A 27340-nucleotide genomic window follows, 5' to 3' on the forward strand; every position below is an offset into this window, starting at 1 on the left:
GTGTGATTGTCAATACAAAAGTGTTTAGTACAATAGCTAAATTAACTAAGTACTCTGTAAATATTCATTATTACCATATTACTAATTCAAATTGCTAGATGCATTTTGTATATACTGGGTTTCCTGACTTTACATTCTTCTCAACAAATACTACTATTCCTAGTACTTGGACTACATCACACTTCATTAGCCAGAGGCTCTCATAGTACACATGAAGTTCAGAGTGGAAAGCTAGGGCAGCAGAAAGCATTGCCACACGTTACACAGTCGAAGCCATTTAAACGTGTCTGAATTTGAGTTCTGCTGAGTCCTTACTTGTTCCCATCTCTCCCGTGTGCTCCAGCTTACTAATAAAGCAGCTTTCATATAAATACATTAAAGCCTAAACATTGAGATCATGATAACGAATGAGGGCTATGGCTACAAAACATCACTGAACCAGAGACCTGCTACATGGTGAAGGCCATGAGGGAGGAATCTACATACATACCAAGTGCTTTGGGTTCCCATAGTGGGAAATGTCAGTGCCCTAATTAAAAAGAAACTCTGGGTGGGGAATCAGCCACTGCATCAGTCACCTCACTGAACCCAGGCTTGTTTCAGCTGACGTAGCTGCCAATTCCAATGTCCCCTGCCTCCCTAATTGCTCTCAAACTATTCCTCCAGAAATTGAAATCCCATCAAAGAGGGTATCTTCCCAGAGAGAAGTTGTTCCAGTTACTACAAACATTTGCTAGAAATTCCAAGCAAGTTTACAAGGTACCTTTGTAAGATGACATTGACTAAGTCAGAAGCATTCCAAGTACCAATTATCATGCAAGAAAGGGCTTTGGCTTTAGATTTTGTTGTTTGTGGTGGTGGTGATGGTAGTGTTCTCTCTGGAATCCAGCCTAATCTCCAAAAAAGTAGAAGGAGTACAAGTAGTAATACAAGTTGTTATTACTTACACCAATTAAAATAGAAGTTTTGAAGGAGCAAGGAGCTAAAGAAGGTGAAAACTGGGAGCTTTGTATATTAAAAGGTTTTTGTGATTTGAAAACCAAAATTATGCTGGTAGAATAGGCTGTTTTAAAATCAGCATAGTTATCAAAGTTGCCTGTAATGAATGTGGAACCAAACAATGACGTCAGACCTGATAAGGACTTGCAAATTCTAAAAGAGTGCAAAAAGACCATAGAGGAACAATGTTATATTCCTGCAGTTACAGGAATGGTCAGCTCAAGAGATGTATCCAGTTCAGGGTGGCAGTATGGCTTTATTTTCTGAACTTGTTACCAGAAGTTAAAAGAAATTCTCTATAACTGCTTTTGATGAAAACACAAATTGGTCTACGTAAATGAAATATATAAAGTAATCGGTGCCTTATTCATTCCCAGAATTATAAATGAAATTAAAAGACCAAAAGTTATAGACTTTGAGGATCTCCTTTTCACTGATGAGCCCATGGAATTTATCTTCTCTAACACCAACAACTGTGTTGACCTATTTTTTTCTGTCTAATTCTGTATATACTAAAACTAGCTGGTTACAAACAAAACCCAGAAATACAATTTGCATTCTAATGAAATGACTTTAAAATTATTCCGCTTTTTACTGTGGCTTTACCTGTTGTCCCACAATGCAGGTTTCTATGGGCCTCCTGCTTAGAATGACTCTCTCAATGTAGATGACAGCCAGAACTGAATAGAGAATCCAGAAACTGGGGGTTCTGGTTCTTGATGCAGTCTCTATACCAATCTACTGCATTAGTTCTTCTTGATTTAGAGTTTGTTAAAGAATATGGGTAGAGATGTTCTGGTCACACTTGCACACATGTCGAAACTGCTTTGAAAAAGGAAGGGCAAGAGAGAGTGGTAACCAACTTGGAATCAGGCAGGCATTTCAGATTTCAAGAGATGAACTGGAAAGGGAACATCTGTTAGATCCCCTAGGTTTGAAGGCAGTCTGTGTAAGTCTTCATATCTCTGAGTGTGTGCACACAGTGGAGAGGGTGGAGCCTTCCATCCTCAAATCTGAAAAGATTGAGAGATTTCGGAGGGCCCAGATGTGCCAAAGGTCAGAGGGATCAATACACAGGCCCTACCACGGAAAGGAGGGAAAAGATTCGAATAGAAAAGCGCTGCAGAAGGGAAGCCACTGAGAGGTAAGGGAGTTTCTGAATAATTAAAAAGTTAAGAATAAGCAAACTCGGTTGCCATGGGGGAAGGAGGTCGGGTGGGGGATAAAAAACGCAGTTGATGTGGTAATTAAGAATTTGGTGGGAGCCTGGGCAGGTCACCTCCTTTCTCAGATCAGAGCCCCATCAGAAATTCTTTCAAGTGTCCTTCTGCGTCGCCAAAGATGACAACAGCAAATCAATAAGTGCTTGAAATGAAAGGGGATGTTGACTAGCCCCCAGGCTACAGATTTCCCGCCGCCAGCCTTTTCTGAACTCTATAGCGTGCCTTTGCACCGCCTCTCTTAAGAAGAGCTACCTTTTATTCCTATTCTCAGGACGAAGGTAAGTGCTCAGTTAGCATATCTATTAAATGTCGGCTCTGGTTCCAGCTCTCTGATTGCGCCGAAAGCTCACCGCCACAGCTCACCCAGCCTGCCGGCAGGGTAGACAAAAAGAGGAAGCTTGGCCTGGCGGTTTGCGGGGCCACGCACCTCCAGAGCTGGCCCGGAGTCTTCCAGAGTTTAACGCTCCTGGGTTAGAACTGTAAGACGCCGGTCAGAGCAAAGGGCCTGAGCCACTGCAGCCACAGGAGCGCTCCTTCCTCTTGAATGCACTCACAGACAAGCACAAAATCTTTTTAACAACATAGGAGAAAGACCCCTGCTCCAAAATTAAAGCTAGGAATCACAGGAAACTTTGAGTTCCAGATATTGGTCTGTTACCTTTCCAATCTTCAGCCCTCCTCTATTATGTCTTGATTTAACAGTCTTTCCAGCGCCCAGCATTTCCTGGACGTTTTAACTGGGTAATTCATTAGTGAGTCAATACAGACTTTCGTATATTCTTTTAGCTCAAGTAGTTAAGTACTAATTTCGAAATGATTATAAAACACCAGAATCGGCAACGCATAGTAATTTTGATTTATATGCAAATCAATTGGTTCATCTTAAATGCCTTTAAAAAAAAAAAAAACAATTATTGTATTGTAGCATCGGAGGCATAGATCAAACCTCTGGAATAGACAATTCGGAAACAAGACCTGGACTAGGAAGACAATTTAGAACAGCCAACAAATCAATAATGTTTGAGGCAGTTAAACATCGCTAGCCATTGGTATTTACATACTCGCTTGTTGTCAGATAAGGAGCTGGGGAAATTGCTTGCCAGGGTTGAGATCATAATCCAAAGTGAAGAAGGTAAATGGTAGCACACAGTCCGTCACAGAGGGCTCTGAAATAATACTGTACCTTTCCCAAATCCTGACTCTTGGGTGAGAGGGAGTTGGTGGGGGTAACCCCATATTTGTCCATGGTTTTATCCCCATTTGATCACAAATTGTTGTCCTCCCGGAGCTTTCCAATTTGATTCCCATTCTAACAGTTCTGTCACTTGCTTCAACGTATTATGGAGAGGAGTGTAATTGAGATGCTCACTAAAAATTCTCTGAACCCACTTAGCCAGCACTCTTTCTCCTAAGCTTAGTTTTATGGGCTATATTTAATTCCCTGTACCCCCCGCACATTAAAATCAGATCATCGAAATGTCCGTAGGAAAGGGTGAAGGCAATGGTTCAATGCTCTAGTTCACTTGGAAGACTATTATCTTTAGACATAGCTCAGAATTTTGAGGAAATAAAAAGGATATACGCTTTGGGGAGAAAAATTTTAATATTCTAAAATGGTGGGATTACTCCCAGAGATTACCAGGGGATCACACTGGAGTTGTTTATGTAAAAGTGTAACATCCTTGAAATTCACAGATACGTAAGGTTAGTGTCTCCCCTCCCCAGGTTCCCAGTTCAGGCGATCTAGCCCTAAAGGAGCTTGTACCTTTGATGCTACAATCTTGTTTACATCTGCAGGGCAGAGAATTGCTTGCTTTGCTTGGACGCTCCCACCACCCCCTTCTAATTTGAAGTAATCGGAATCTAAATACAGTCGCCACGGCCCACTCTTCCATTACTGCTTTGACAAGGGAAAAACCCGAAATCCACGTCTCAAATCAGATCGGTGGTTTTTAGCCCCCCAGCACCCTGCTTCTACGATTGCATGCCTAATGTATTCCCTGGTGATTCTGGGCATTAATTAGTTGTTTAATAGGAGTATGACTAAAAATGTAAAAGAAGGATTAGGAGCGTGAAACGTATGTCCAGCTCCTTCCACACACTCGAGGAGGGAATGAGAATCATTCTGTATCTTCTATTTCTCCAGGAGCCATTTGCATTTCCCACCAGCTGCTCACTTCAGCTGCACTGGCGCTGGGCGAGGCGAGGACCCAAAAGCTCAGCGCAGTGTCTGCGGCGGCCGGGACTGGGGTTAACCAGCCCCCGGAGGGCGAGACTCCAGACAGAAGGGGGCGAAGGGAAAGTGAGCTTCCCGAGCCCCTTCCTCTCAGTGCAAACCACTGAAGCCTGAAAGAGGGGAGGGAGTTTGCACGCGCGTATCTGCGCGTCTTTCCAGCACAGCTCCCTTCCCTCTCCCGGTATCTCTCCGCGCGTCTCTCAATCTTCCGGTCTTTGGTTTTCTCATTCTCTTCCAACTTTTCCGTGAGATTGCCTATCCTCACCACCAGCTGAAAGGCGAGGCCGTTCTGCTACGAGCGCCAGTTAATCTCTACAATATGAAAAGAAAAAAAGAGGGGGTTACATTAGCCCATTACTCAGAGGAGTGGGAAGGCTGCAAAAATCATCGATGGGCAGAGGCGAAAATATCTTTCTCGGACTGACTGCATTTTCCGGTGTGCTGTAACTAGAGTTCAGTGGTGGGACTTGCAGAAATTTGATTTTCTTGCCTCGGCGAGATTTCAAAAACCAAAAATAAAAATTCTTAAAGTCATAAAGGAAATACAATTAAACAGCACGTGACCATTTTCCCCCTCTTTTCTCTCCCCTTAAATAACACTGCTTTGAGTTTCCACTGGGTAAAAAGAGAAAGTCTGAGTTTTCACGGGTGTTACGTGGAGGTTAGAAATGGCTTAAAATGTAGATCTCTCATCAGTTTTCTTCGTGGCTGAAGAGGCTAACCCTTTCCATAAAATGAGTCCATCTGTCGACTGTTAGCTATTTCAAAGTGAAGGGATTTAGCACTCAAAACAAATTGAGCAAGTTTGTTTGCCTGTTTTTACTGCTAACTCAAATGAATTCAAAACATGGAGTAATTCAAGAAAACACATAACATGTTCCAGACAGCCCCCAAACGTAGGGAAAGCCCAGCACCTATGTAGTGACTAGGGTTAGATTTAAGCACCAGGCTTTTTAAAATTTATCTATTTTATGCACATTCTCCAGAGTCATTATATATTCCTAAAATTGCGGGTGTTGGTATATTGATTTAGGAAGAGCAATACAACTTTTACAGGGAATTTTATTCTCTATTAGAAACCAAAGACAGGTCTTTTTAATGGAGGGCCTGAGTTCTGCTTCCAAGCAGGAATTAATATTGATGGGAAAACCTGAATCCAGGAGCAATGGCTGTGTTCCAACACTTTCCAAAAACATACATTAACAGGATGTCCTTGAGATTGAAAAAACTGTCCCATATGCCTGGCAGAAGCCTTCACACCTGGTCCTCCAGGCGAATTATGTTTATAGTCCTTCCACTCAAAAGCCGGACAGAGCCAAAATATCCCGCTCACTACCAAAATACACACGTCTTTGCTCAAGTCAAGAAATTAGAAAATCAGGGTTCAGAAGTAAGGCACACTTGTCGGGTGAGAATGTCCCCTGGAATTTCACATTCGCTTTGCTTTTCAGGAGTAAATGTGGACTTGAGGGAAGCTTTCTCCCCCACCCCCACTTCCATCTCGTGCAATTTAATACCATCCTTGCCAGGAACCTTAACCTCGTCATTTTAAAAAATGAGATATCCGTGACCTAGGGTGAACTTGTTGAGTGTAGGTACAGCAGAGGAAATTCTAGACTCTGTGAGTGTCCTGGCCTTGTCCAGCGAAAGCCCTTCGTGAACACTGGTCAGTGCGTGGCCGTGCCCACCTGCGCGCCAACACTCTCAGCGTGCCTGGCCCACTGGCCTTGACCTCGGGTGCGGTGTCCCGGCTGCACTGGGCCCAGCGTCCCGGCCTTCCCGAGCTGGCAAGCCAAGCTCGCTAACTCCCGCCTGTGGCCCTCCCACCCTCCCCATTTTACCAGATTTCTCCCCACTCATCCTCTCTCATCCCTACCGCGCCCACCTCCACTCCCGCCCTCTATCGGTCCCTCACTTTCCTCCCGCCGCAGTCCCTCTTTGCCGTGACCTCTTTCCTTAACTCTGCAGGCCTGAAAGAAGGTCACACACGCACGCTCACACCCACGCTCCACGCGCCCCGTCCCAAACAAACCCATACACATTGTCCTTTGTTCCGTTTCTTGGCCACTTTCCCTGTCGCTTCCTCCCAGCCCGTCCTGATTTGCTCCCCCAGAAGTACGTTTTTGTCTCCCCGCTGCCCCGGCGCTCCCCTTTTGATTTATTAGGGCTCCCAGGTTGGCGCAGATTCCCTTTTCTTCTCCTCCATCCCATCCTCCCTTCTGGTCTTCCTTTCCACAGTGGGAGTGCGTGCTCCTGCTCGTCGGTCGGCTCCTAAGTGCCCCGCCCCGTTCCCTCTCCTTTTAGTTCTCCGGGGCTGTTCTCCAGCTTCGCACTCTTCGGTCAGCCAGCCTCTGCTTCCCTCCCCTGCCTTGTTTCTCGTCGCCCCTGCGCGCTCCCCCCGGCGCTCGCCCGAGCGCTGTGCTCGCTCCTGGATCGCCAGCCGCGCAGCCGGGCTCGGCCGGCGGCCCGCGCGCCACTGTGCAGTGGAGTTTGGTGGAATCTCTGCTGACGTCACGTCACTCCCCACACGGAGCAGGAGCAGAGGGAAGAGAGAGGGATGAGAGGGAGGGAGCAGAGAGAGCGTGCGAGACCGAGCGAGAAAGCTGGAGAGGAGCAGAAAGAAACTGCCAGTGACGGCTAGATTTTGGAGGCCCCTGTGCACCCGTGGACTCCTTCGGAACTTGGCACCTTGAGGAGATCTGCAGTCCTCTCAGGCCCGGCTTTCGGGCGCTTGCGGTGCAGCCGGAGCCTCGGCTCGCTGGAAATCGCCCCGGGAAGCAGCGGGACGCGGAGACAGCAGCTCTCTCCCGGTAGCCGGTAAGTGGAGGCCATCTATCCCGCAGGGATGTGAGATAATGCGAGTCTAGAAATTTGTTCCACTTCGGAGAATCTTCACTGTAGGTGATTTGTGGCTCTTGGGACTGCGTTTCGCCTAAGGTAACGCAGTTGGCAAACAGATCTTGCAAAGCCCTGTTCCTTTCGTCCCCCGCCACAGACACTAACAATCTACGGGGTCCCCTGCCACAGACACTAACAATCTAAGGGGTGCTGAAGTCGAGTGGGAAGCCAGACCAGGGCTGGCATTTAAAACGAGGTATCTTCCCTTAAATCTCGGTGCCAACACTGCAGGAACAAATCCTCAGGCCAAGGATTAGCATTCTCAAGATAAAGGGCTGGGTACAAAGTTTCAGCTACTGGAAGATTAGCCCCCTTCCCATTGTTATCCATTGGGGAAAAAAAAAAGATTCCATCTTAACTGGCAGTTAGTGACCTCTCAGGCCCAAGCGAATTACCTGGGAGCCAGGACTGGATGCCAAGCTCGGACCATTTCTTTGGATTATAACTCCTTTAAATTGATCACCAGTCAGCTCCAATCTTGCACTTCAGGAGATACATTTTAAATGGATGCAGAGAACTATTTTCCAACTGGAGATTAAGAAAAAAATTCGATTCTAAACCTCAGAAATATGTTCCTCTTTTCCAATTTAATCACTTTACTTTCTTAAGCAATTTAGAAATCAAACTATCATAGAGTGGTGTGATTTCTTTTTACTCTTTTGTGTGACTATTGTCTTATTCAAGTAAACTAAATGGAAAAAACTTTTACTATTATGAATTTAAATATCAGGAATTCATACATTCTAAAATATGAAAAATTAATCTGATTTAAAGAAATTCCCTTGCATTCCTTTTAGTCCATTAATCAAAACTAAAGATGCTGCTAGCATACAAAATATCATTTTGGCAAAAATCCATCTAAAATTCAAATACCAATAATATCAAGGAAACAAAGCACATGAGCAAAATAAGTGGAAGGTTTTTGTTGATGTAACATGAAATAAGCATAAAAAATTTCAATTATCAAACTTTCCCTAAAAAATTAGTCACTTTATTTGTGCAATGTTTTACTTTAATTCAGCAAAACTACACTTAAATTATTTAGGTGCTTTGTTCCTTAAGTTGACCCTGTTTGTCTTCAAATGTTCCCAAAGCACTGATATTAATTAGTTTTAAAGAAGCCTTACACTTGGTAAAATACAGAGCTGCATTGAGCAGTATTTTAATTTCCTTAAATAATTACCCACTACAGATTAATTTACTGGCTAATTGCACAATTTAGTTCATGTAAAACACATGTTCCTTTGCTGTTTATTTTTAAACAGTCCATTAAAGATTTTGTTATGGGGTAACAATGTGAATGAAAAGCGGAGTAATGTAAAAGGATTTGGAATTATTCGAATGATATTTTTCCTGCACTTCCATTCCTGTGGCAGTCATCAGAAATTATTTTTAAGCAAATTGTTTCATTTCTTCGGGCTCGCCTGCCTGCTTTGCCATGGTTCCGTGTCCTCCATTAGCCATGCAGTGCTTTTTAGCATGCTCACAATAAAAAACCCAAGTTGGCAAAAACAAGATTCCTTGGCATAAACATTCCAACCAGAACATGAACTTTGGGGGTGAGAACTACCTCCCATCAGGAAAAGTCTCCCGTCTCAATTTATGAGATTAGCCATTGAAGCCAGTCCCGAAGTCTGGCGGCCAAATTTGTCACAGAAGACCTGCCTTGACAGGGTAAGTTTAAGGATCAGCAGGCGGGAATTGGAGGCCTCTTTTTTTAAATTATCTTTCCCCAGTTATTTAGACTCAGTTCTTCTAGTAGGCCTGGTCATTAAATTGAAGCATAAAAATGCTGGTCTCAAGTCTCATTTTGACTACAAAATAAATCCCCAAGTCACAAGGACATGTAGGAGTGAGTTAAGGAACACGCCTTGACCTTCTTTTCAGCCCTTAGAGTGGAGCTCTATGAGTTCTTGAAGATTTGTTTTGTATTGCTTTGTTTGGTCTTCAGCACTGAAGCACGGGAGAGTGCGGGGGAAGAATGTGTAATAATTGACTGACTTTACACCGAGCAACCCAATCTTTTCCTTTTGTATATTTCATTCTTTAAAAAAATAAAAAATAAAAACTATTTGCAGTTGCCATCTGCAGCGCTCCGGCTACCGGCTAATAATGCAGCCAGTTCAGACGTATAAAAAAAAAAGATTATCGAAATGATGATGACATGCAAATTTCCTCTGAAATTATCATAAGTAAACATTTGAAGTCTGGACTAATAAAATCCCATCTGTGTTACTTCATATCGAGTTAGTAGAAAGCTGTGATAATGAATTTTGTAATATCTCACGAACAGACATCTCAATCAGGGACTAATCCTGTGATTTTACTGCAGAATCACTAAATCTGGAGCCGCCAAACTGCTACTTCTGTGCCCACGGGCCCACAAGGATCGAATCTGCAGAGTCTCCGCCCGCGTTCTCGCTAGCGGGTGGGGGAACAGCCTGACGGTCCCCACCCCGGATCGCCACGCCACAGGGCCGGGCAGCCCCTCCTGTAGGCAGCGACCTTGGCCAGAGGCCCCCCAGGGCCCTGCTCCCTACAGGAGAGGCCGAGACGCAGAGAAACCAGACTGAGGCCAGAGGCAGGCCCGCAGCTCCCTGCCCCCGCTCTGTGCCTCAGCCAACCCGGCAAAGCCTGCTCCCACCCCATCCCTGCACCCGCGCGAACTGGGCCCTCCGGTCGCCAGCATACCCTGGTTAGCGTGGAGAGAGACAGGCGCTGAGAACGAAGGGGCCTAGGGAGCCCTGGACCTTCTTTTCTCCTGTCTTTAAAGCAACCGCGGTTCTTCTACACACCCGGTGGAGCCTCTCGAGACCCACCTCTCCCGGCTTGCCTGTGGCAGAGTAGGGGGAGCGCGTTAAACACTTGGCTCGCTGCATTGTGGTTGAAAATGTGAAAAAGATTTGGCTTGCCCGGGAGAGAAAGGGGGAGAACTGGGTAGCAGTTATCCCAGAGCTATTTCTCCGTCCTTGGTGGGCAGGAAACCCTCCAAGAACGTTTGCCCTGCACTCCTCAGTCTCGCTCAGTCCACCGGGTTTCTCTCCTTTGCGATCTTAAATCATACTTTAGGGTAAATAAATGGCTGGGTGAGTATGTCCAGGAGAAAGTGTGGCTAAATATGGAAAAGTGGCTCCTGATAGATGAGAGGCCCGAAGTCAGCAGGCTCCTGCAGCACCCTAAGCCAAGAGCCCGTTCGTTTCGGAATTACAGAAAACCGAGGGAAATGGCCGTCTAGGGCAGGGGCACGTTGGCTCTGCCGTTCTACAAATGTTTACTGAGCTCCAAGTAATGCACAAGCACTGAAGGGTGGACTTCGCACACAGCTTCCCAAAGATAAAAGTCCTCTCCACGCAACCATTCCCGCTGCCATCGCGTTCCGATGGCTTCTTAACCCCCGGCACCGAGATTCATGAAAGTAGGTCCACAGCCTCCCCAGCACATTGCAGCTTTATAGGCCTCTAACCTCTGGGCCTTTGGTGCAACTCTGGAGGGAGATCCCTTCTTGATAAACATCTAGATATTCTGGGCCCGAGGCTAGAGTGGACACGCTGCTGGACAGCCAGAGGCTGTCAGGTCGGAAAAGCACGCCTGAAGCCTAGCACAAAGTAGGCACCTAACAGCCTGTGGGTATTCTCATCTGAGCCCTGCGCACTCGAAGGCCGCCTCTTCTCACAGCCTTCCTACTTTTCTATTTTGCAGATAACGGGGAATGGAGACCAACTGCCGCAAACTGGTGTCGGCGTGTGTGCAATTAGGTAAGAGGCCCCTTCTGCTGCCCGGGTCACGGAAGGGAGACCGCGCCACGCGAGGGCGGTAACAGGGCACCGGCCCTGCCACGAGGCCCCGGCGAGGGGTGCTTCCCCGAGGGGCCAGCCTGGGCAGGAAGGAAATCAGAACCAAATAGCCAGTGGCCTCTGCCTGTGGCGGGACGGTAGACAAGGAAGCAGCGATGCGCTGCGTACCGAAGCCCCACAGCCTACTCCTCCCGGCTGGAATCGCTGGCAGCCGCGGAGGGGAGGCACAGAGAGAGGCATCCTGCCGCGGGTTGCCAGAGGGTCCGGGGGACAGGGGTGCCGTCCGCTCTTTCCTCTAACTGGGTCTTTGCTCTTTGTTCCTCTTTCTCCTCCGTCCTGCCTCGCGCCTCCCCCTCCTCCCGTCCTCGGCTCCTTTCGGCCGCGGCTCTGGACGCCTCTCTCCGCACGTGGTGCGGGCGGGCGCGTGGCCCAGGCGTGCAGCCGGCGGCCGTTGAATGTCTCTTCTCCAAAGACTCCGAAATCAAAAAGGTCGAGTTCACGGACTCTCCTGAGAGCCGAAAAGAGGCAGCCAGCAGCAAGCTCTTCCCGCGGCAGCATCCTGGCGCCAATGGTAAGGCTGGGAGGGAAGCGCAGGCCGCGCGCTGGGCACCCGCCTCCGGGACTCGGGCCTCGGGCGAAGCGCAAGGAGGCGAGGCCGCCAGACCTGGAGCGCCTGCTGCTAGAACTTAGAAACTCGGCCTCTGGGTGGGACGGGAAGCAGCCGTCCCAGGGACGTTAATTCCTTTCCCCAAATTATACTGCACTCCTGAGACCCAACACCTCTCCCTGTCGCTCGCTCCCTGTGGTCTGATCCCCTACGCACGCTCCAGCAAACCGCAGCGCCTCTGTTGGCGTGGAAAAGTGGTGCAACAGCGACCTCTATCGCTCGTCATATCCCGCTACGCGCAGCACCACCCGGCCCCACTCAGTCCCTCAGGCTCTCAGCCATGCCCCACCCAGGCTTGTGGGTGCGCGGTTTATCGCGGGAGGCAAACACGCGAAACTTGAGTTGGCGAAGGTTTGCTTTGGCTGGTTGGGGGAGGGTCAGAGGGCTGACAACATCCCTGCAGAGCTGGAGGGCAGCAACTGTGCTTAGCAGCCCAGGGTAGAAAGGAGGTTTGCCCCTGTCGACACGAACCTGTCTGAAGTACTGGTTGCCAGGCCTTGGGTTTTGGTGTTGTCGTTGCTTGATTGGCTGGTTTCTCTCTGGAGGACTCGGGGGATATTGCCAGGGGAGGTCTACAGGCTTACGCAAAAAGTTAAAACGACTCCAACCCAGGCACAGGCCTTTGCTGAAATGAAACTTGTTCTGTAGGTGTGCGTGTGTGTGTGTGTGCGCGCGTGCGTGTAAGCCATGGAGGGAGGAAGACGCCTTTCTTTTAAAATATATGAAAAAAAAAAAAAAAACCCTCAAATTTACCGTTCCTCTATTTTCCTAATTTTCCCGGCTCCATAGTAAATAAGTGCCTGACCTTAGGAAGCTGTTGACCTTTGATAGTGTGAGCAGATAAAGCCCCCCACAGCCCTCGGCCCCTAACCCCCTCATTCCGGATTACCGTGTAAGAATACAAATGTAATATGGGATGGGGGGGGCGATTTTGGGACTCCGGCCAAGAAAACAAACCGTATTACTAAGAAGAAAACAAAGGCCTTGAATTGGGGTTTCCCCGTGAATCGGAGAGAAAGGTCATTTGTTGAAACGAAGTGTCTAAAGCGATCTGGAGCTTCACGCCCGGACACCACACTACAACCGCCAGTCGCCCTGCTGGGTCAGTTAAACGCTTACTTGTTCGGGATTAACCCCATGGGGTTAAATGGGGCAATGCCGAGATAACGTCGGGTGATTTCTGTCATTTAGATTGTGTTAAATTCTTCTTCTGTTTGATAATCGGTAGTAAAAATAAATTATTAGACCGTAGTATGTTTGGGATATGGTTAGATATCAAGGGCAGCGGTGACTTCTTTGGAGAATCCTTTGTGCGGGCTCAGCCCCGGCTCCTGCCAGAAGAGAGGAGCTCCCCAATCTCGCCTCGCGCTTGGCGGGTCCGCAGTCGAAAAGCCGAGGCTGGCATTTCTTATTGTGCTGGGAGCCGGAGAGACGCAAAACGTCTCCTCCGTCCCCCAGTCCGCACCTCGGGTTTCCTACACCTGGGGAATACATTCTGAGGACAGGTGGAGAAGCCTGTGGCGAGATGGGGTCCTTGTAGGTGAGCACGAAGCGGCTAAGAGCCGAGGAGTCCTGTTTGCGCCAGTCGCAGGCTGGGCAGGCGCCCATGGTCTTTCGCTTTTGATAATTAGCAAATAAAGAACTAGAAATAATGAATGATTGCTTTCTTAACCATTACTTTCAGGACCGCATTATTTTAGTGCACGTGAAAGGCTCTTCTCCTACACTCAGTATGTCTGTTTTCTACTTTTGTACCGAAAAGAAAAATTGCTGGCCAAACACGTTTACTGCCATTAACTAAGAAAAAGGCATGTAATGGGAAGAAATGCTGAAAATCTTGATTTAATTGGCTATTAAGGAACTGGTAGACAAAAAATATCACAAATGAGTGGGCAAAACTACAGCACTGCTGAAGGAAAGGTTGACAGTTGACAGAGTAACTAGCCTTCCCTGATTATAAGTTAACTTATGGAATATGCAAAGTCCTGGCCACAGCCTGCTTGTAAAACAAAAAGATTTATTTCTTGTATATTTTAAGGTGTTTTTTCAAAAAATAATAATAATAAAAAAGAAAGAAAGAAAAGAAAAGAAAAAACGTTTACAATGACACAATTTTTTTAAAGGGCCGCGATAGTCTATAACGCTACCCTCTCCACCTCTGTCCCCTCCACAATCCCCATACCACCGTGTCCTCGTTAAAGAATAAACGTTCTGTATAGGCAGAGTTCACTCCTAAGCAGTCCAGGCTCTGCCTTCCTTCCCAAGTAAGTCCCAAGTCCCCTTGATACCCATTGGGCAGATGCCTAGCCTGGATAGAACCCCGGACAGGGGTGGAGAGGGAGCACGAGAGCGACTGGAGACCCCTAAAAGCCAGAGGTTTGAGAGAAGGTGGGCGCAGCGAGCAGAAAATGGTGTAGAAGCCGGTTGAGAACGCCCCCCTAGAGCAGAGAGGCCTTTCTTTGGCTTTTCTTGCTTTGGAGGTCCTTGAGAGGTGCCTTCATTTTGTGGAACTCATAAAATGATCTTCACCTTCAGGAGGAGGACGGACTGACTCTCCCTGTAATGGCTCAAAAAGTTTCAGGGCGGCGGCTCTGGGTTCTGTGCTGAAATCGGACTGCGCTGCAGCCCCTTTGGACCTGACGCTTGGCTTTGAGTCCCGACAAGGAGCGGGTACTTCCCCCGGCCTCCCCCAGGAACGAATTAATTGTTAAATAGCTTTGGCCGGGTGGATGGGCTGAAAGTGTCGGACCCAAGGCTCTGATGTGCGCAGGCTTCCTCCCTGTGGGAGGTGAGCTCCACGGCCCGTTATGGCACCCCTAGCCGCGACACACGCCTTTACACGCGGCAGCAGCTGGGCCCCAGCCTTCTTCGGAGGACCTGGGTTAACCCTGGCCGCCAGGACCGCCGCAGACCCCTCTCCGCCGCCCCGCCCCCACGCCTCCCATTCAGTCAGCAAATGTTTGCGGAGCACATACTACGTGGACTCCTAATGTACCCCCTGAAAGCAAATAATCCAGTTTTCCTCGCCGTTATGAAGCGATTTTAATCCTGACACGGACACCAGCGAGATCAGCCCAGACCGTCTCTAGCAAAACGCAAAATGGTGGTGCGGGGGATGGCGACCAAGGCCCTGAGCCTTGTCGGAAAGAAGGGCTTGTGTAGAGAAGGGTGGAGAACTCTAACTGTGGCTAGCCCGGAAGGGACAGGTGCTTGCCGAAGGGGGCATGAGGCTTGAGGAAAAAGCAACGGGATAGGGGTAAGGAGAGGAGTTTTCCATTTTCTTTTCCCCGCCCGACCTCCGCCACCCCATTTCCCCCCAGTCAACTCTGCAGCTCACTGGCAGAAGCTGCCCCACCGCTTTGTGGCTTTTCACCACCCGGGGAAATTGTACAAATTGCCCAAAGGTAGTCAGTCCCTGCGGATCCCTACTCGCAAAGGTGGCCTTTGCAGGTTGCGTTCCTCGCTGCGGACTCGGTACACAAAGTTCCTTGAGGCTGGTTGGGCTGTAACTCCGCACCGCCCGCTGTTAATATATGCAGCAGTTGTTAGAGCGGCTCGGGGGAAAAGGAAATGTATAACGAAAGCTTATTCGTGAGCAGGAATATACTAATGGAACAATCTGATGTCTTCTTAATCCTATGTAAAAAGCTTTGTCGTCTTCCTAATATTGACTGAATGGGTAATTAATGGCTCTTCATCTAGGCGAATACCCTGTAATCCAAGATAGGCAAAAGACAACAAGCCCAAGGTAGAAGACAAAAGGCCCAACTGCAGCGGCGTTTGCCCGCCTCCTACCCCCCAGGGTCTCTGATTGAGAAAGTTTTCTCTAAGAGGAGAAAAAGGCAGGAGTGGGAGAATACATACCTACCATTTCGGGGCTAGACTTCCCCACAGCGCCTGACTATCCAGCTCAGTTTTCTGTTACTCTGTCTTTCCACCTCTAGACCTTCTCCCTGCAGTTTTTTTCTTCTTAACTCCTCTAGGATGACCCCCTACCTCCACTGCCATGATGATCCTAATCACCTTTCCTCCCCAAACCCCACATCTTTCACTTCAGCAACCCATGAGGCTCTTTTCTGATCCTGGAGGAGATTTCTTTCTTTTAGAACCCAATGCATAGAGTCTTTGAGAACTAAAGTAGTTGGTAGAGGAAGGAAGAAATTAATAGGAAGGGAGAGAGCATAGAGAATTGTGTGTGTATGTTTAAGAATGATCGGGAATAACAGAGTCAACTTCTTTGTGAGGATCTGACAGGAAGAGTGTCCAAGATTCTACCAGCATGTTTTTAACAGGCTGACATTTTAATTTAAACCTTTAGAAGTAATATATTACTTGGGCTACTACAATGAGGTGGGTTCCCTTTTTTTTTTTTTTTTTTTGTCAGCTGACACCTTTTAAAATATTATTTCGCTAGGGAAATAAAAGCTTCATCTCAGATTATAGGTGGGTATTTTTGGATTTATGTGATTTATGGTCACCATGACAACTAATGCTAAATGTTAGCTACCAGCATGTCTGGGAGAGAGAAAACAGAAAGAAGGGAGAGCAAGAGAAATAGAAAAGAGAGATGGACATGAGCTGGAGAGGGAAGAAAAGAGAAAAAGAGGAAGACAGATGAGTGTTTAATCCAACTGTTGTTTAAAAAGTGGTGGGGGGGGACTTCATTTAGCCCCTTGCCACTTCCTTCTCTCCAGGCCTGGATATCTATGCTTGATTTCATATTCCACCCTCCCTTCCCCTTCTCCCAACCCATGTACTATACCATTCTCTTTATTTTACTTAGTTGGGTGAGTGGTTGCTTTCTGGAGATTCAGTGAGTGCCTAGGAAAACTGTAGCGGTAACATGCAAATGTGAGGAAGTATTAACAACATGTTGGTTTAGTGATTCTAGCAAATGCCCCCTCCTCTGATCCCTCTCTCTTCTATTCCCCAGGCCAGTGTGAGGTGGGAACTCCCACTGCCATCTGAACACTGTTACATTGAACAGCTAGAGCTGTGGAATGGAAAGATGGGTACCATTTGCAAGGACCTAGAGAGGGTGGCTGTTGCTCCGTATGTCTACAGACTTCTAATTCAGAAAATAAGCTTCCCCTTTTAACAAGCCAGAGCTTTTTAAATTCCATTTAGGAAATGGGGGAAAGGAGAGCTCCAGTGAAACCTTTAATTTCTGGGTTCCTTGGTTTCATGGCTCTGAGGGCTAGTGGGTAGTGGACTGTTTTCTGCTTGGTTTGTGTGCAGAGAAAAGCCAGGTAGTGGAGGGTGTGGGGCACTTCTCAGGCGGGGGGCAAGGTCTCCATCTGACCTCTGTGCCTTGCCAGGAACTCACACACTCACGCCCATCACGTGGTTCCAAGCTGAGACCAGGCGGGCGTCGTCCTTGAGCTGGCTTGGGCCAGGCAGGACTCCCATACCTCTAAGGCCTGACAGCTCAAGGAGATATCTAATTAAGCCATCTTCCGGTTAAGCTCTGAGGACAGATTCTTTCCAAAAGTCAGAGATCACTTGGTTGAGTCCCAGGCCAGACCCAAGCCGTCGATATGGAGAGTTTGGCTGCACAGCCAAACCACTTGCCGCCATGGCCAGAGGGACTTTGCACAACTAACACTGAAAAGTGTGAAATTAAATAAGACTTTAAGACTGGTAATCAGTGGCAAATACCAGCACACAACACGGCTGACCCCGTGTCACACATTTCCCTCCTCTAGGGTCTTTCTTTGAAAGAATAAGCAAGAGTCCTCAATTGAGACAACCACTGATGCCTCCCAGACTCAAAACCTCACACCTGCACTGGGCTTTCCTTCCTTGTCCCAGGAAGCCATGCAGCACCTCCAGTTTCCCTGTAAGGATAGCGCTGATGTTTTCCATATTAGAAACTTCTGTGTTAAAGGCTCAACTCATAGTAATTTCTATAACCAATTCAGAAGTATTTAGCCAGAGGTCACAGTAGTGCTGGAATCCAAAATGCATAAGATTGCTTGACTTCTGGCCCTTTTCTCATCTATGCTCCCTATGCCTGTGCACCCACAAGTCTTATGTAGATTAAATCTCCAAAATCAACCACCAGCATGCCATGGAGTTTTCATTGGACAGTGTTTCTTAGTTCCCACCACACACCTCCTTTTCCCCATGTGGAGTTTTCATGCTGGTGTCCTGCCACACAGGGGGCCTGAGAGGAATGTCACCCAATCGCCGCCACTGCTCTGAGTGTGTAAAGTGATTAGGAGATTAGGAGAGTGTTGAAACTCCTGCTGGAAAAATGCAAAGAAATCCTCACTTTGAGTCAGTTGTTTACAGAGCCTGTGTGTGTGTGTGTGTAATATAAAATAGATGTGAACATATATACAAATAGATATGGTTTTGGTTTTACTTTTATCTGAATTCTCTAGATAATTGACTTTATTCACCACTTGACTTCAATGGGTCCACACAAGTTAGTACTCATTATCTTTTTAGGCATCTAGGCTGCTGGCTGATCCCCAGTGCTTCCAACATCTCCCATACTTTGGCACCACAAGGAGCGGTCACGTGCCCTTGGGTTTTTCAACCACTTTGGAGGCTGATTGAGGTCCTTCATACATGTATATTTGCTGTGATGAAAGTTCCATCAGTAGAGTGGAGCCACCAGAGCTTAAATCAAAATTCTGTGGGTTTATGAAAGATGGGTTTAGAAATCTATATGGCTCTGTGGAGCTTCTCAGCTTTCTAAAATAAGGCATTTTGAAAAACACCCAAGCTTCCAAAAATATTTGCAGCTCTGCGGTTTGATTGAAAAACAGGGAGGTAGGAAGGGGGGTAGCATATGCTAACTACAGTAGAGATTTTTTCATTCTTTAATGTGATGGAGTCCCTTCATGAAATGAAGCTTTAAGGTGCATGGTATTGTGGGGACCACAGCTATGCTGAGGTTTAAAAGAAGAAACTGGAATATGATTAGTAAACACATTGGGCAGAAAAGAGCTGGATTCTTATTGACTTAGTTATAGGTCATCGGCTGGCAGTGCAATGGGAGGAAATATTTACTTTACACATATACTTTATGATCTTGGGGGAATTAGAGGAAATTCAATAAGAAAACGGCTAGAAACATTTAAGACCTTATTTAAAAGACTTAAGCAAATTAGAGTCTTATCAGATTAAAAACCACTACAAATGTAAGAGCATTGTCTTCAGTGAAACGCTGTGGGGTCTGAGAAGGAGATTCTCCACCAAATCTCAGGGATAAAATGCGTCATTTAAGCACCAGATAATGAGCAGAATGTAAATTAATTTAACCTTCTTTACCAACAGGCTGCTGGTGTAATGTGTATAATTTAGTGATAAGATTGCAGGACCTAATATAGCTAGATGTATGAGCCTCAGCTAATGCAAACCTGTCACATGAGGATGTGTTCCACTCTGAGCAGGTGTCTGTATGTGTGGAATGGGTTAACGTGGAATAAAAGGTTAAAAGCAGAAATGCTGATTTAAAGCTTACTGTGAAGAAAGTTCTCCCTTGCAGCTAAATTCTTAAGGTGGGATGATACTGGTGAAGAAAGACTGAAAAACAATTCTCATTTTGGTCTTTGGACTGTGAGTTTAAAATGGGGAGGAGTTGCAGATAGGGTTTGGGGGTGGGCAGGGCAAAACAGAGACATATAAGTTACAAATATATTTGTAGTCTGCTTCATCCACTTTGTTCCACACTGAATAGTTTCCCAATCTTGTGAACAAGGACAAGGAGGGGGTGTTTTAAAGATACTTCATGCTGGCATTGCAAATCATTGACTGTAATGTCAAACAAATACACATTCAGAGACGATAACACTAACTCAACAATAAAACAATTGGCAATGCAGAAACCCAGGGGAGACTAGTTTGTCTGCTCCAGCTGACCTAAGCTGGGGGACAAAAGGACTTTCAAAAATTATTTTGAATATATTTATATTTCTTTAATTTCTTTGGAAATTAGATTTACTTGGAAACAGAGCTATAAAGAGTTGATGTCTCCAAAGGTGATTTTTTTGGTTTATATTAATAAATAAGACTTTGCTTTTCCTAGCTGGGGAGCTGTTCTAGGCTTTTCGCTCTTAGTCCACACCCACCACCTCTGCTTGCTTTGACTTTAAGGGCTCAAGACAGCTTTGAGCTCACTGGGAAAAGAAAATGACTGTTAAAAATTATCCTTGAAATTGGTTATTTGGCAACATTCTTAATTGTATGGAAATTCATTAAGGCATATTTTATATATAATTAGCTCAACGTTGTTGATTCTACAGGCTTTATGGATTTGAATCTGATTGATAATAAAGCAAACAGGAGAGTCGAATTTAAAGCGTGGCTCTCTCGGGTTAGGACGAGCTTAATACAGTGTACAAAGAATTTGAAAGATCTAGGTTATGTGTCTTAATCAACGTTAAGTAGAATGGATAAGCTTTCAGCATTTTGAAAACGCTGGGTTAGGGTTTCTTTTCTATTGTGTGTTTTCTGTCTGGGGACTAATAACCATCACAGAGAACGTGATCCGAGGCGACTTTTTATTCTTGTATAAATCCAGAGTGAACCACCAAACAGTTGTTCGTTTAAAGTCAAGGTAATTTTCTTTTGACGGGTCCATTTACTTCTCGATTTCTAATTTATTAGCCTGCGTTTTCAGGGCTCTGTCTTCTTTGCAATTAAAGTAAAGCTTCTTCAGATTAGCGCAGCATTCACTTGACAGGCTGTTTGAAAAATTTAAGATCGGAGAGGTGATTTGTTGCTGTTTTTCAAATTTTCTCGTTCTAAGTAGCATGTCTCCTTTTTATAAGGGGTAGATGATTAGAAATGGTTGTAGCGAGACACAAAGAGGGGGTGTCTTGTTGAGCCTTGTACCTTTCAGCCCTTGACCTTTCCACTGTCTTCTCCCAAGTCTCCGACTCCTAGCCGCATCTCTTCACCTTTGGGTTCGGACTAAAAGCCGGATCGCCTTGGGCTGGGCAGGAGCAGAATTCCCAGGAGCTTGCGGGTGTAGACCGGGTGGGCACGGCAAGGCATTAGCCCGGCCCCGCACTGCTGATAGGTGCAGGCGGAACAGTCCCTCCGCCGCGGCTCGGGGCGTTCTGATTGGTGTGGAGCCACGTCACTCCCACCCGGCGAAGGGTCTGGGAGGAGGCGGAGGCGGAGAGGGCTGGGGAGGGCCGCGGCCGAGTGACGTCTCGGCACCAGGAAGCCCGCCTCTGGGTTTAAGATGTTAGGCCAACAGGGAAGCGCGGAGCCGCAGATCTGGTCCGTCGCTCGCCTGGGTGCCTGGAGCTGAGCTGCGGCGAGGCCGGGCCCCCGTTCGACCGCCCGAGGGGTGCGCTTGTGCGCGCTGCGGAGGGTGCCCTCCGAGGGCCGAGCCGTTGCTGCCGCGGCTGCCGCCGCCGCGGGGGATCTAATATCAGCTACCTGTCCCTGTCACTCTTGACACTTCGCTGTCAGGGCTGCAGCGCGGGGGGCGGGCAGAGCGCGGTCGGCGTTAGCTTTCCTCATTGGAGGCGTTCTTGTGGGAGGGAGGAGGGAAAAAGGGGGTCTTTGCCCATTCTTGTTTCGCTTTGGAGCTTGGAACGCTGCTCCCTAAAGACGCTTCAAGTGGTGCCCTCCTGCCCACATCCCCATGTCTTCGTTTGCCCGCTGACTTTCGGCCTCCGGACTTTTTCGCGTGAGCCTTCCGGAGGACACGGGGCATCTTGGCTTGAGGACTCGGCGGGGGTTGCGTCCCCTGGCTCTGCCCGCAGCGGGGAATCTCCGCGCCTAGAGCGCGACCCGAAGCGGGCAGCGGCCCGGGACTGGTAGAGCAGCGCGCTCCCTCGTCCATGAACTGCATGAAAGGCCCGCTGCACTTGGAGCACCGAGCAGCGGGGACCAAGCTGTCGGCCGTCTCCTCATCCTCCTCCTGTCACTATCCCCAGCCGTTAGCCATGGCTTCGGTTCTGGCTCCCGGTCAGCCCCGCTCCCTGGACTCCTCCAAGCACAGGCTGGAGGTGCACACCATCTCCGACACCTCCAGCCCGGAGGCCGCAGGTAAGGCGCCGCGCCGCCCCGCGGACAGTCCAGCTCAGCTGCCCCGCGCCACCGCTCCTTTTCGCCCCAAGGAAGTCAGCCCCTCCTGGGGGAGGCGTGGTGGGAGTGGTCGTTCGCCTGGCTCCCCGCAGAACTTCCGGGAGCCGGAATTCTGACGACGACCCGGCGTCCCTGTAGTTCTCCCTGGATCGCCCGGCTCCCGGGGGCGCTAACGGTGCGAGCAATTCTGCCGCCCTCTCTAATCCTACCCGGGCCTCCCTTCTGTTTCCTGGGTCACAAAAATCCCAGCATCTCCATTCCAGGACCTTCAGAGGTCGCCCCACCTCTGTCCCTGTTTTCTCTCGGCTTTCAGCTCCTGAGGAGCTCCGCTCGTTAGGAAACTGTCTGAAACTACTCAGAAATGCCCCTCGAGAAGAGGCTTTTTTTTTTTTTTTCAAAAGGGCCGGCGAATTGGGTGCCCAACCGAATCCCCGCACCTTCTTTTCCTAGCCTTCCCAAACCGCATCGAAATCTGAGCTTTCTGCGAGGGGGGAGGGGGGGTCTGTAAACCGCTCGAGTGTGCGTCCCAGGAGATTTTGTGTGTCTGCTCAGAGGTGTATAAATATACTTGAAAGCAGAGGCTATAAAAATGAATGTGCCGCCGCAGTGAGATAAACATGTAAATAAAACGTGAGGTGCTGGGGGAGGGGAGGAGATGGGGCGCGAACACCCACACTCGCGCCTGCACACCCCACAGGCGCAGCGCTCCTCGTGGCCCAGAGCCGCCGCAAGCACCCTCCTCCAGCGCCAGGCAGCCCAGCTCTTCCACGGTTTCTGCCGCTGGTCCAGTTGGAGTTTGCGGGTTGCAAATGGGCATGCTGACGGGGAAACTGTGTGTTTCGTTTTCAGAGAAAGATAAGAGCCAGCAGGGAAAGAATGAGGACGTGGGCGCCGAGGACCCGTCCAAGAAGAAGAGGCAAAGGCGGCAGCGGACTCACTTTACCAGCCAGCAGCTCCAGGAGCTGGAGGCCACTTTCCAGAGGAACCGATACCCGGACATGTCCACACGCGAAGAAATCGCTGTGTGGACCAACCTTACGGAAGCTCGAGTCCGGGTAGGAGCCAGCGCGGAGCCTGGGAGGGATAGGGGGAGGTCATTGTGGAGGTGCAGGCCAAGTAGACCAGAAGGGAGTGTGGAGGCAGCGCTGTCCTGCTGTTGCGCCGGTGGGGCCTCGCTGCTGCTGGGTTGCAAAAAAGCAACTCCCTTTCTGAGGCGAACAGAACTGCCGGCCTGGCTCAGGCTCCCAGAGCGGCACCCGCTCACTGCCCCGCCTTCCTGCGACCTCACGAGCTGGGCCGCGTGGGTAGTCCCCTGAACAAGGCTTTGTGATCCTGGCTTGCAGTTGCCACGCGAGAGCTAATAAAATCCCTACCAGGTCAAGAGCCGCAAACAGGCTCCAACCTGCGCGCCTTTAACAAGGAAGACCCACCAGAGACACGAAAGAGTCGGCCCTCCCTGGGAAACCTTTGCGCTAGGCCTGGCCCAGCTTTTTCCTTCTTACACCTTCTTTATGGTTTTTTCAGCCGTTCAGGTCTCTCCTACACACCCTATTCCCTGGTTTTGTGATCTCCAGGAGCAAAGTTTTAATACACAATTACTAGTCCTCTTAGAAAGAGAAAGAAAAAAAGAAGAAAGACTTTTCAGTTTGGTTTATTTATCTTCTCTCAGGAGTTGAACTCTGGAGATTTAAACTCACACCCCTCGTCTAAATTATAATCATAGTTTTGTAAAAAAAAAAAAAAAAAAAAAAAGGCTTACCTTAACTTTGAAGCAAATCTGTACTTTATGGATTGGCAAAAATGAGCTTAAATAAATTACCCAATTGCAATGTCCTGGTTTATGCTGGTCGGTGGAAGATTCCAAATTTGTTAGGATTCTGGAAGCAGAAAACAGAGTCAAGCCAATCAAGCAGCATTCAGAGGCTTTGTTGTTAAAAAAAAAAAAAAAAAAAAAAGTAAGTGCTCTGGGTGGAAAAATAAAGTCCCGGTTGGAGCAGAGAAAGCAAAAAGAAAACAATGATAGAATAAAGACCATCATGTGCTCCCAAATCAAAAGGAATGAAGACGCTCTCTGTGTGGCGTTTGTGCAAGGCATAAGGCTATGCTGGTGGATAAAAGAGCCGGGAAGAAGTTGCAAATGGTTTTAGTTTAACTGCCCAAAGCCAGCGCTGGGTCCCGGGCAGCGTGGTTTTGTGCAAGGTCAGTCTTTCATTAGCCCTCTTGCGCATCGGGGGAACGGGCCTCTCATGTACTCTTCTTGCCTGGGCAAAGTTTAGATGACGCCTAGGGTAGAAATGGCAAGTAATTAAAATAAAGACATAGTCTATCGGCTTTCTGGGATCCTTCGAAAAGGCCCTCCCACCCTTGCGCTATACCGCAGCTCCTCCCTAGTGCTCTGTTGCCACAGCGCTGGGCTCTCCTTGCAGCTGCCTCTCCTTCCAGGGCGGCTGCTTGTCGAGCCAAGTGGGAGTGAGACATGCTTTTTATAGCAGTCGGGTGCAAAGAGGAAGGGGGATAAAAAGGAAATTGAGAATGAAAGAAAAAAGAGAAAAAGCGGATTAAGCTGCTGGGCCCGGCGGAGATGTGTAATGTGAAACATCAACGGTGTCAGCTTGGAGATCTCAGGCCAGGCCTCGCTCCAATACACAAAAGCCGCCGTCTGGGGCGACAGGCGGGCCCGATGTGGATTGGGAGCGGGGTTGCGGCGGGGCCACCGGACACGGGTGGGGGCCGGCCGGCCTGGGCCGCCGCCTGCAAAGCCAAACGACCAGGCTGAGCCAGGCACGCGGGCCAGGCCTGTGGTGGGCGGAGGGTGAGAAGGGGCAGAGCGAAGGGAGGGGGGAATTGCAGAACTACCCGTTCCGGGTTCCCGGGGTTTAATATGCCAAGCTCGTGGAGTTAAGGAGCTGATGGGAAGGTGGTCTTTTGCTTTTTATTTGGTTGTTTTACTAAGCGAGAAAGGGTGTCGGCGGCCTAGTCCCTGTTGGGAGAGCACGTACCAGGGGATGGGGGACGACAGTGGAGGTCAGGGAAGGGAGAGAGGAGTTGCGATGGAGAAAGAGCAGTCCTCTGGTGCCCTTCCAGCCCCTTCTCCTCATCCGTGGGTCTGTGGCTTTGGAATGGAAGCAGGTTTGCAAGGTGCCCCCGGAAGGGTTGGGCGAAAAGCCTGCTGTCCGCGTTTATTTTACAGCGAGTGTTTTGGGACCTAGAGAAAAGCCTGGCTGAGTGGTCAAGTGGTCCGCAGGTCTCCATGCGTTCAGCTGGGGTTTGTGGAGTAGCTCCAAGTCCCAGCTCGCAGGCCAGAGCCGACCAGGTCTCCCACGCTTGGCGGAGACCCGAGTAACCAAAAGCTGGCCCCAGTAGCTTGGAGTGCACAGCGGGGCAGCGAAGGGAGGCGGCCAGTGTGTGTGAGCGCGCTAGCGCGTGTGTCGGGGGAAGAGGAGGGTTGGCCTCCTATGAAAGTTTTATTAATCTGGACTGTGGCATCTGTTTGCTCCCTTGCCCCAACCGCCCCCAGGTTTGGTTCAAGAATCGTCGGGCCAAATGGAGAAAGCGGGAGCGCAACCAGCAGGCCGAGCTGTGCAAGAATGGCTTCGGACCGCAGTTCAATGGGCTCATGCAGCCTTACGACGACATGTACCCGGGCTATTCCTACAACAACTGGGCCGCCAAGGGCCTTACGTCCGCCTCCCTGTCCACCAAGAGCTTCCCCTTTTTCAACTCTATGAACGTCAACCCCCTGTCATCGCAGAGCATGTTCTCCCCGCCCAACTCTATCTCGTCCATGAGCATGTCCTCCAGCATGGTGCCCTCAGCGGTGACGGGCGTCCCGGGCTCCAGCCTCAACAGCCTGAATAACTTGAACAACCTGAGCAGCCCGTCGCTGAATTCCGCGGTGCCGACGCCTGCCTGTCCTTACGCGCCACCGACTCCACCGTATGTTTATAGGGACACGTGTAACTCGAGCCTGGCCAGCCTGAGACTGAAAGCAAAGCAGCACTCCAGCTTCGGCTACGCCAGCGTGCAGAACCCGGCATCCAACCTGAGTGCTTGCCAGTACGCAGTGGACCGGCCTGTGTGAGCCGCACCCACAGCGCGGGGATCCTAGGACCGTGCCGGATGGGGCAACTCCGCCCTTGAAAGACTGGGAATTAATGCTAGAAGGTCGTGGGTACTAAAGAAAGGGAGAGAAAGAGAAGATATATAGAGAAAAGGAAACCACTGAATTAAAGAGAGAGCTCCTTTGATTTCAAAGGGATGTCCTCAGTGTCTGACATCTTTCACTACAAGTATTTCCAACAGTTGCAAGGACACATACACAAACAAATGTTTGACTGGATATGACATTTTAACATTACTATAAGCTTGTTATTTTTTAAGTTTAGCATTGTTAACATTTAAATGACTGAAAGGATGTATATATATCGAAATGTCAAATTAATTTTATAAAAGCAGTTGTTAGTAATATCACAACAGTGTTTTTAAAGGTTAGGCTTTAAAATAAAGCATGTTATACAGAAGCGATTAGGATTTTTCGCTTGCGAGCAAGGGAATGTATATACTAAATGCCACACTGTATGTTTCTAACATATTATTATTATAAAAAATGTGTGAATATCAGTTTTAGAATAGTTTCTCTGGTGGATGCAATGATGTTTCTGAAACTGCTATGTACAACCTACCCTGTGTATAACATTTCGTACAATATTATTGTTTTACTTTTCAGCAAATATGAAAAAAATGTGTTTTATTTCATGGGAGTAAAATATACTGCATACAAAATGGTCTGGATTCTTTCTGCCCTCCTCTGTCACTAACTTGGCCAGGGCATCTCAGTCACTGCTTCCTAAACAAACCAGTTCCTTCTGTCTGCCTAGTTAAACATACAAGGCAGCAGTCCTTATTTAAATGTGGTAGAAATAAATTATAGCCATTCATCAGAAACTGAAAAGAAAAAAGTCATTCTCAGGGAGAAAAAAAAAAAAAAACGGCAAAATCTAACCTTGTCTCTCAAATTTTTCTTTGGCTTAAACTCAGAGGATTCTATTATTGCTAACAAACAATATGAGAAAGAAAAAAGGAGAAAGAAATGTAGCAAGTACATCAGCTTGGAATGACTCTCAAGTTTACTCCTCTAGGGGGAAACCCACACCTCTAGCAAATTGTTCTGGAGAAATATTTGTGCAGGTATGCATGATGTACAGTTTATATACATTTCTCTCAGGAGGAATACATCTATAATAAATTTACAAGGAAACACCTCCAGTTCAAAATATTTAGGCCTCCACGTTTATCTTTCAGGCTTAAGTAGAGAGATCCTTCATTTTATATTGCATTACTATTTCCAAATCCTTTGGAGACATTAAAAGAAACAAAGACGATTTCTAATAACTACAGCCTTCAGTTTCTCAAAGAGCCCAGGGGTTGAGAGGTTAGAGTGGAGTTTCCTGAGTCTTGTCGAGCAATA

At 48.1% G+C, this 27340-nt stretch overlaps 1 protein-coding gene across 5 annotated transcripts; it reads left to right on the plus strand.

The window, feature by feature from the left end:
• The first annotated feature begins 1944 nt into the window (after positions 1-1944).
• On the plus strand, positions 1945-26655 carry PITX2 (paired like homeodomain 2). Of its 5 annotated transcripts, XM_032254743.1 has the most exons (6): positions 1945-2143; positions 5910-7275; positions 11056-11111; positions 11584-11721; positions 22723-22928; positions 25391-26655. In XM_032254743.1, exons 3-6 carry the CDS (start codon positions 11066-11068, stop codon positions 25952-25954), a joined length of 954 nt encoding a protein of 317 aa, XP_032110634.1. In that variant the 5' UTR covers positions 1945-2143; positions 5910-7275; positions 11056-11065; the 3' UTR covers positions 25955-26655. The 5 variants fall into 5 exon arrangements, with proteins under 5 accessions (XP_032110634.1, XP_032110636.1, XP_032110635.1 ...); XM_032254745.1 differs by lacking the exon at positions 11584-11721; XM_032254744.1 differs by lacking the exon at positions 5910-7275.
• Positions 26656-27340: the final 685 nt, after the last annotated feature.

The sequence above is a fragment of the Sapajus apella genome, unplaced genomic scaffold (assembly GCF_009761245.1).
Source record: "Sapajus apella isolate SASKATOON/1434 unplaced genomic scaffold, GSC_monkey_1.0 scaffold87, whole genome shotgun sequence".
In the NCBI taxonomy this organism is placed as follows: Eukaryota; Metazoa; Chordata; class Mammalia; order Primates; family Cebidae; genus Sapajus; species Sapajus apella.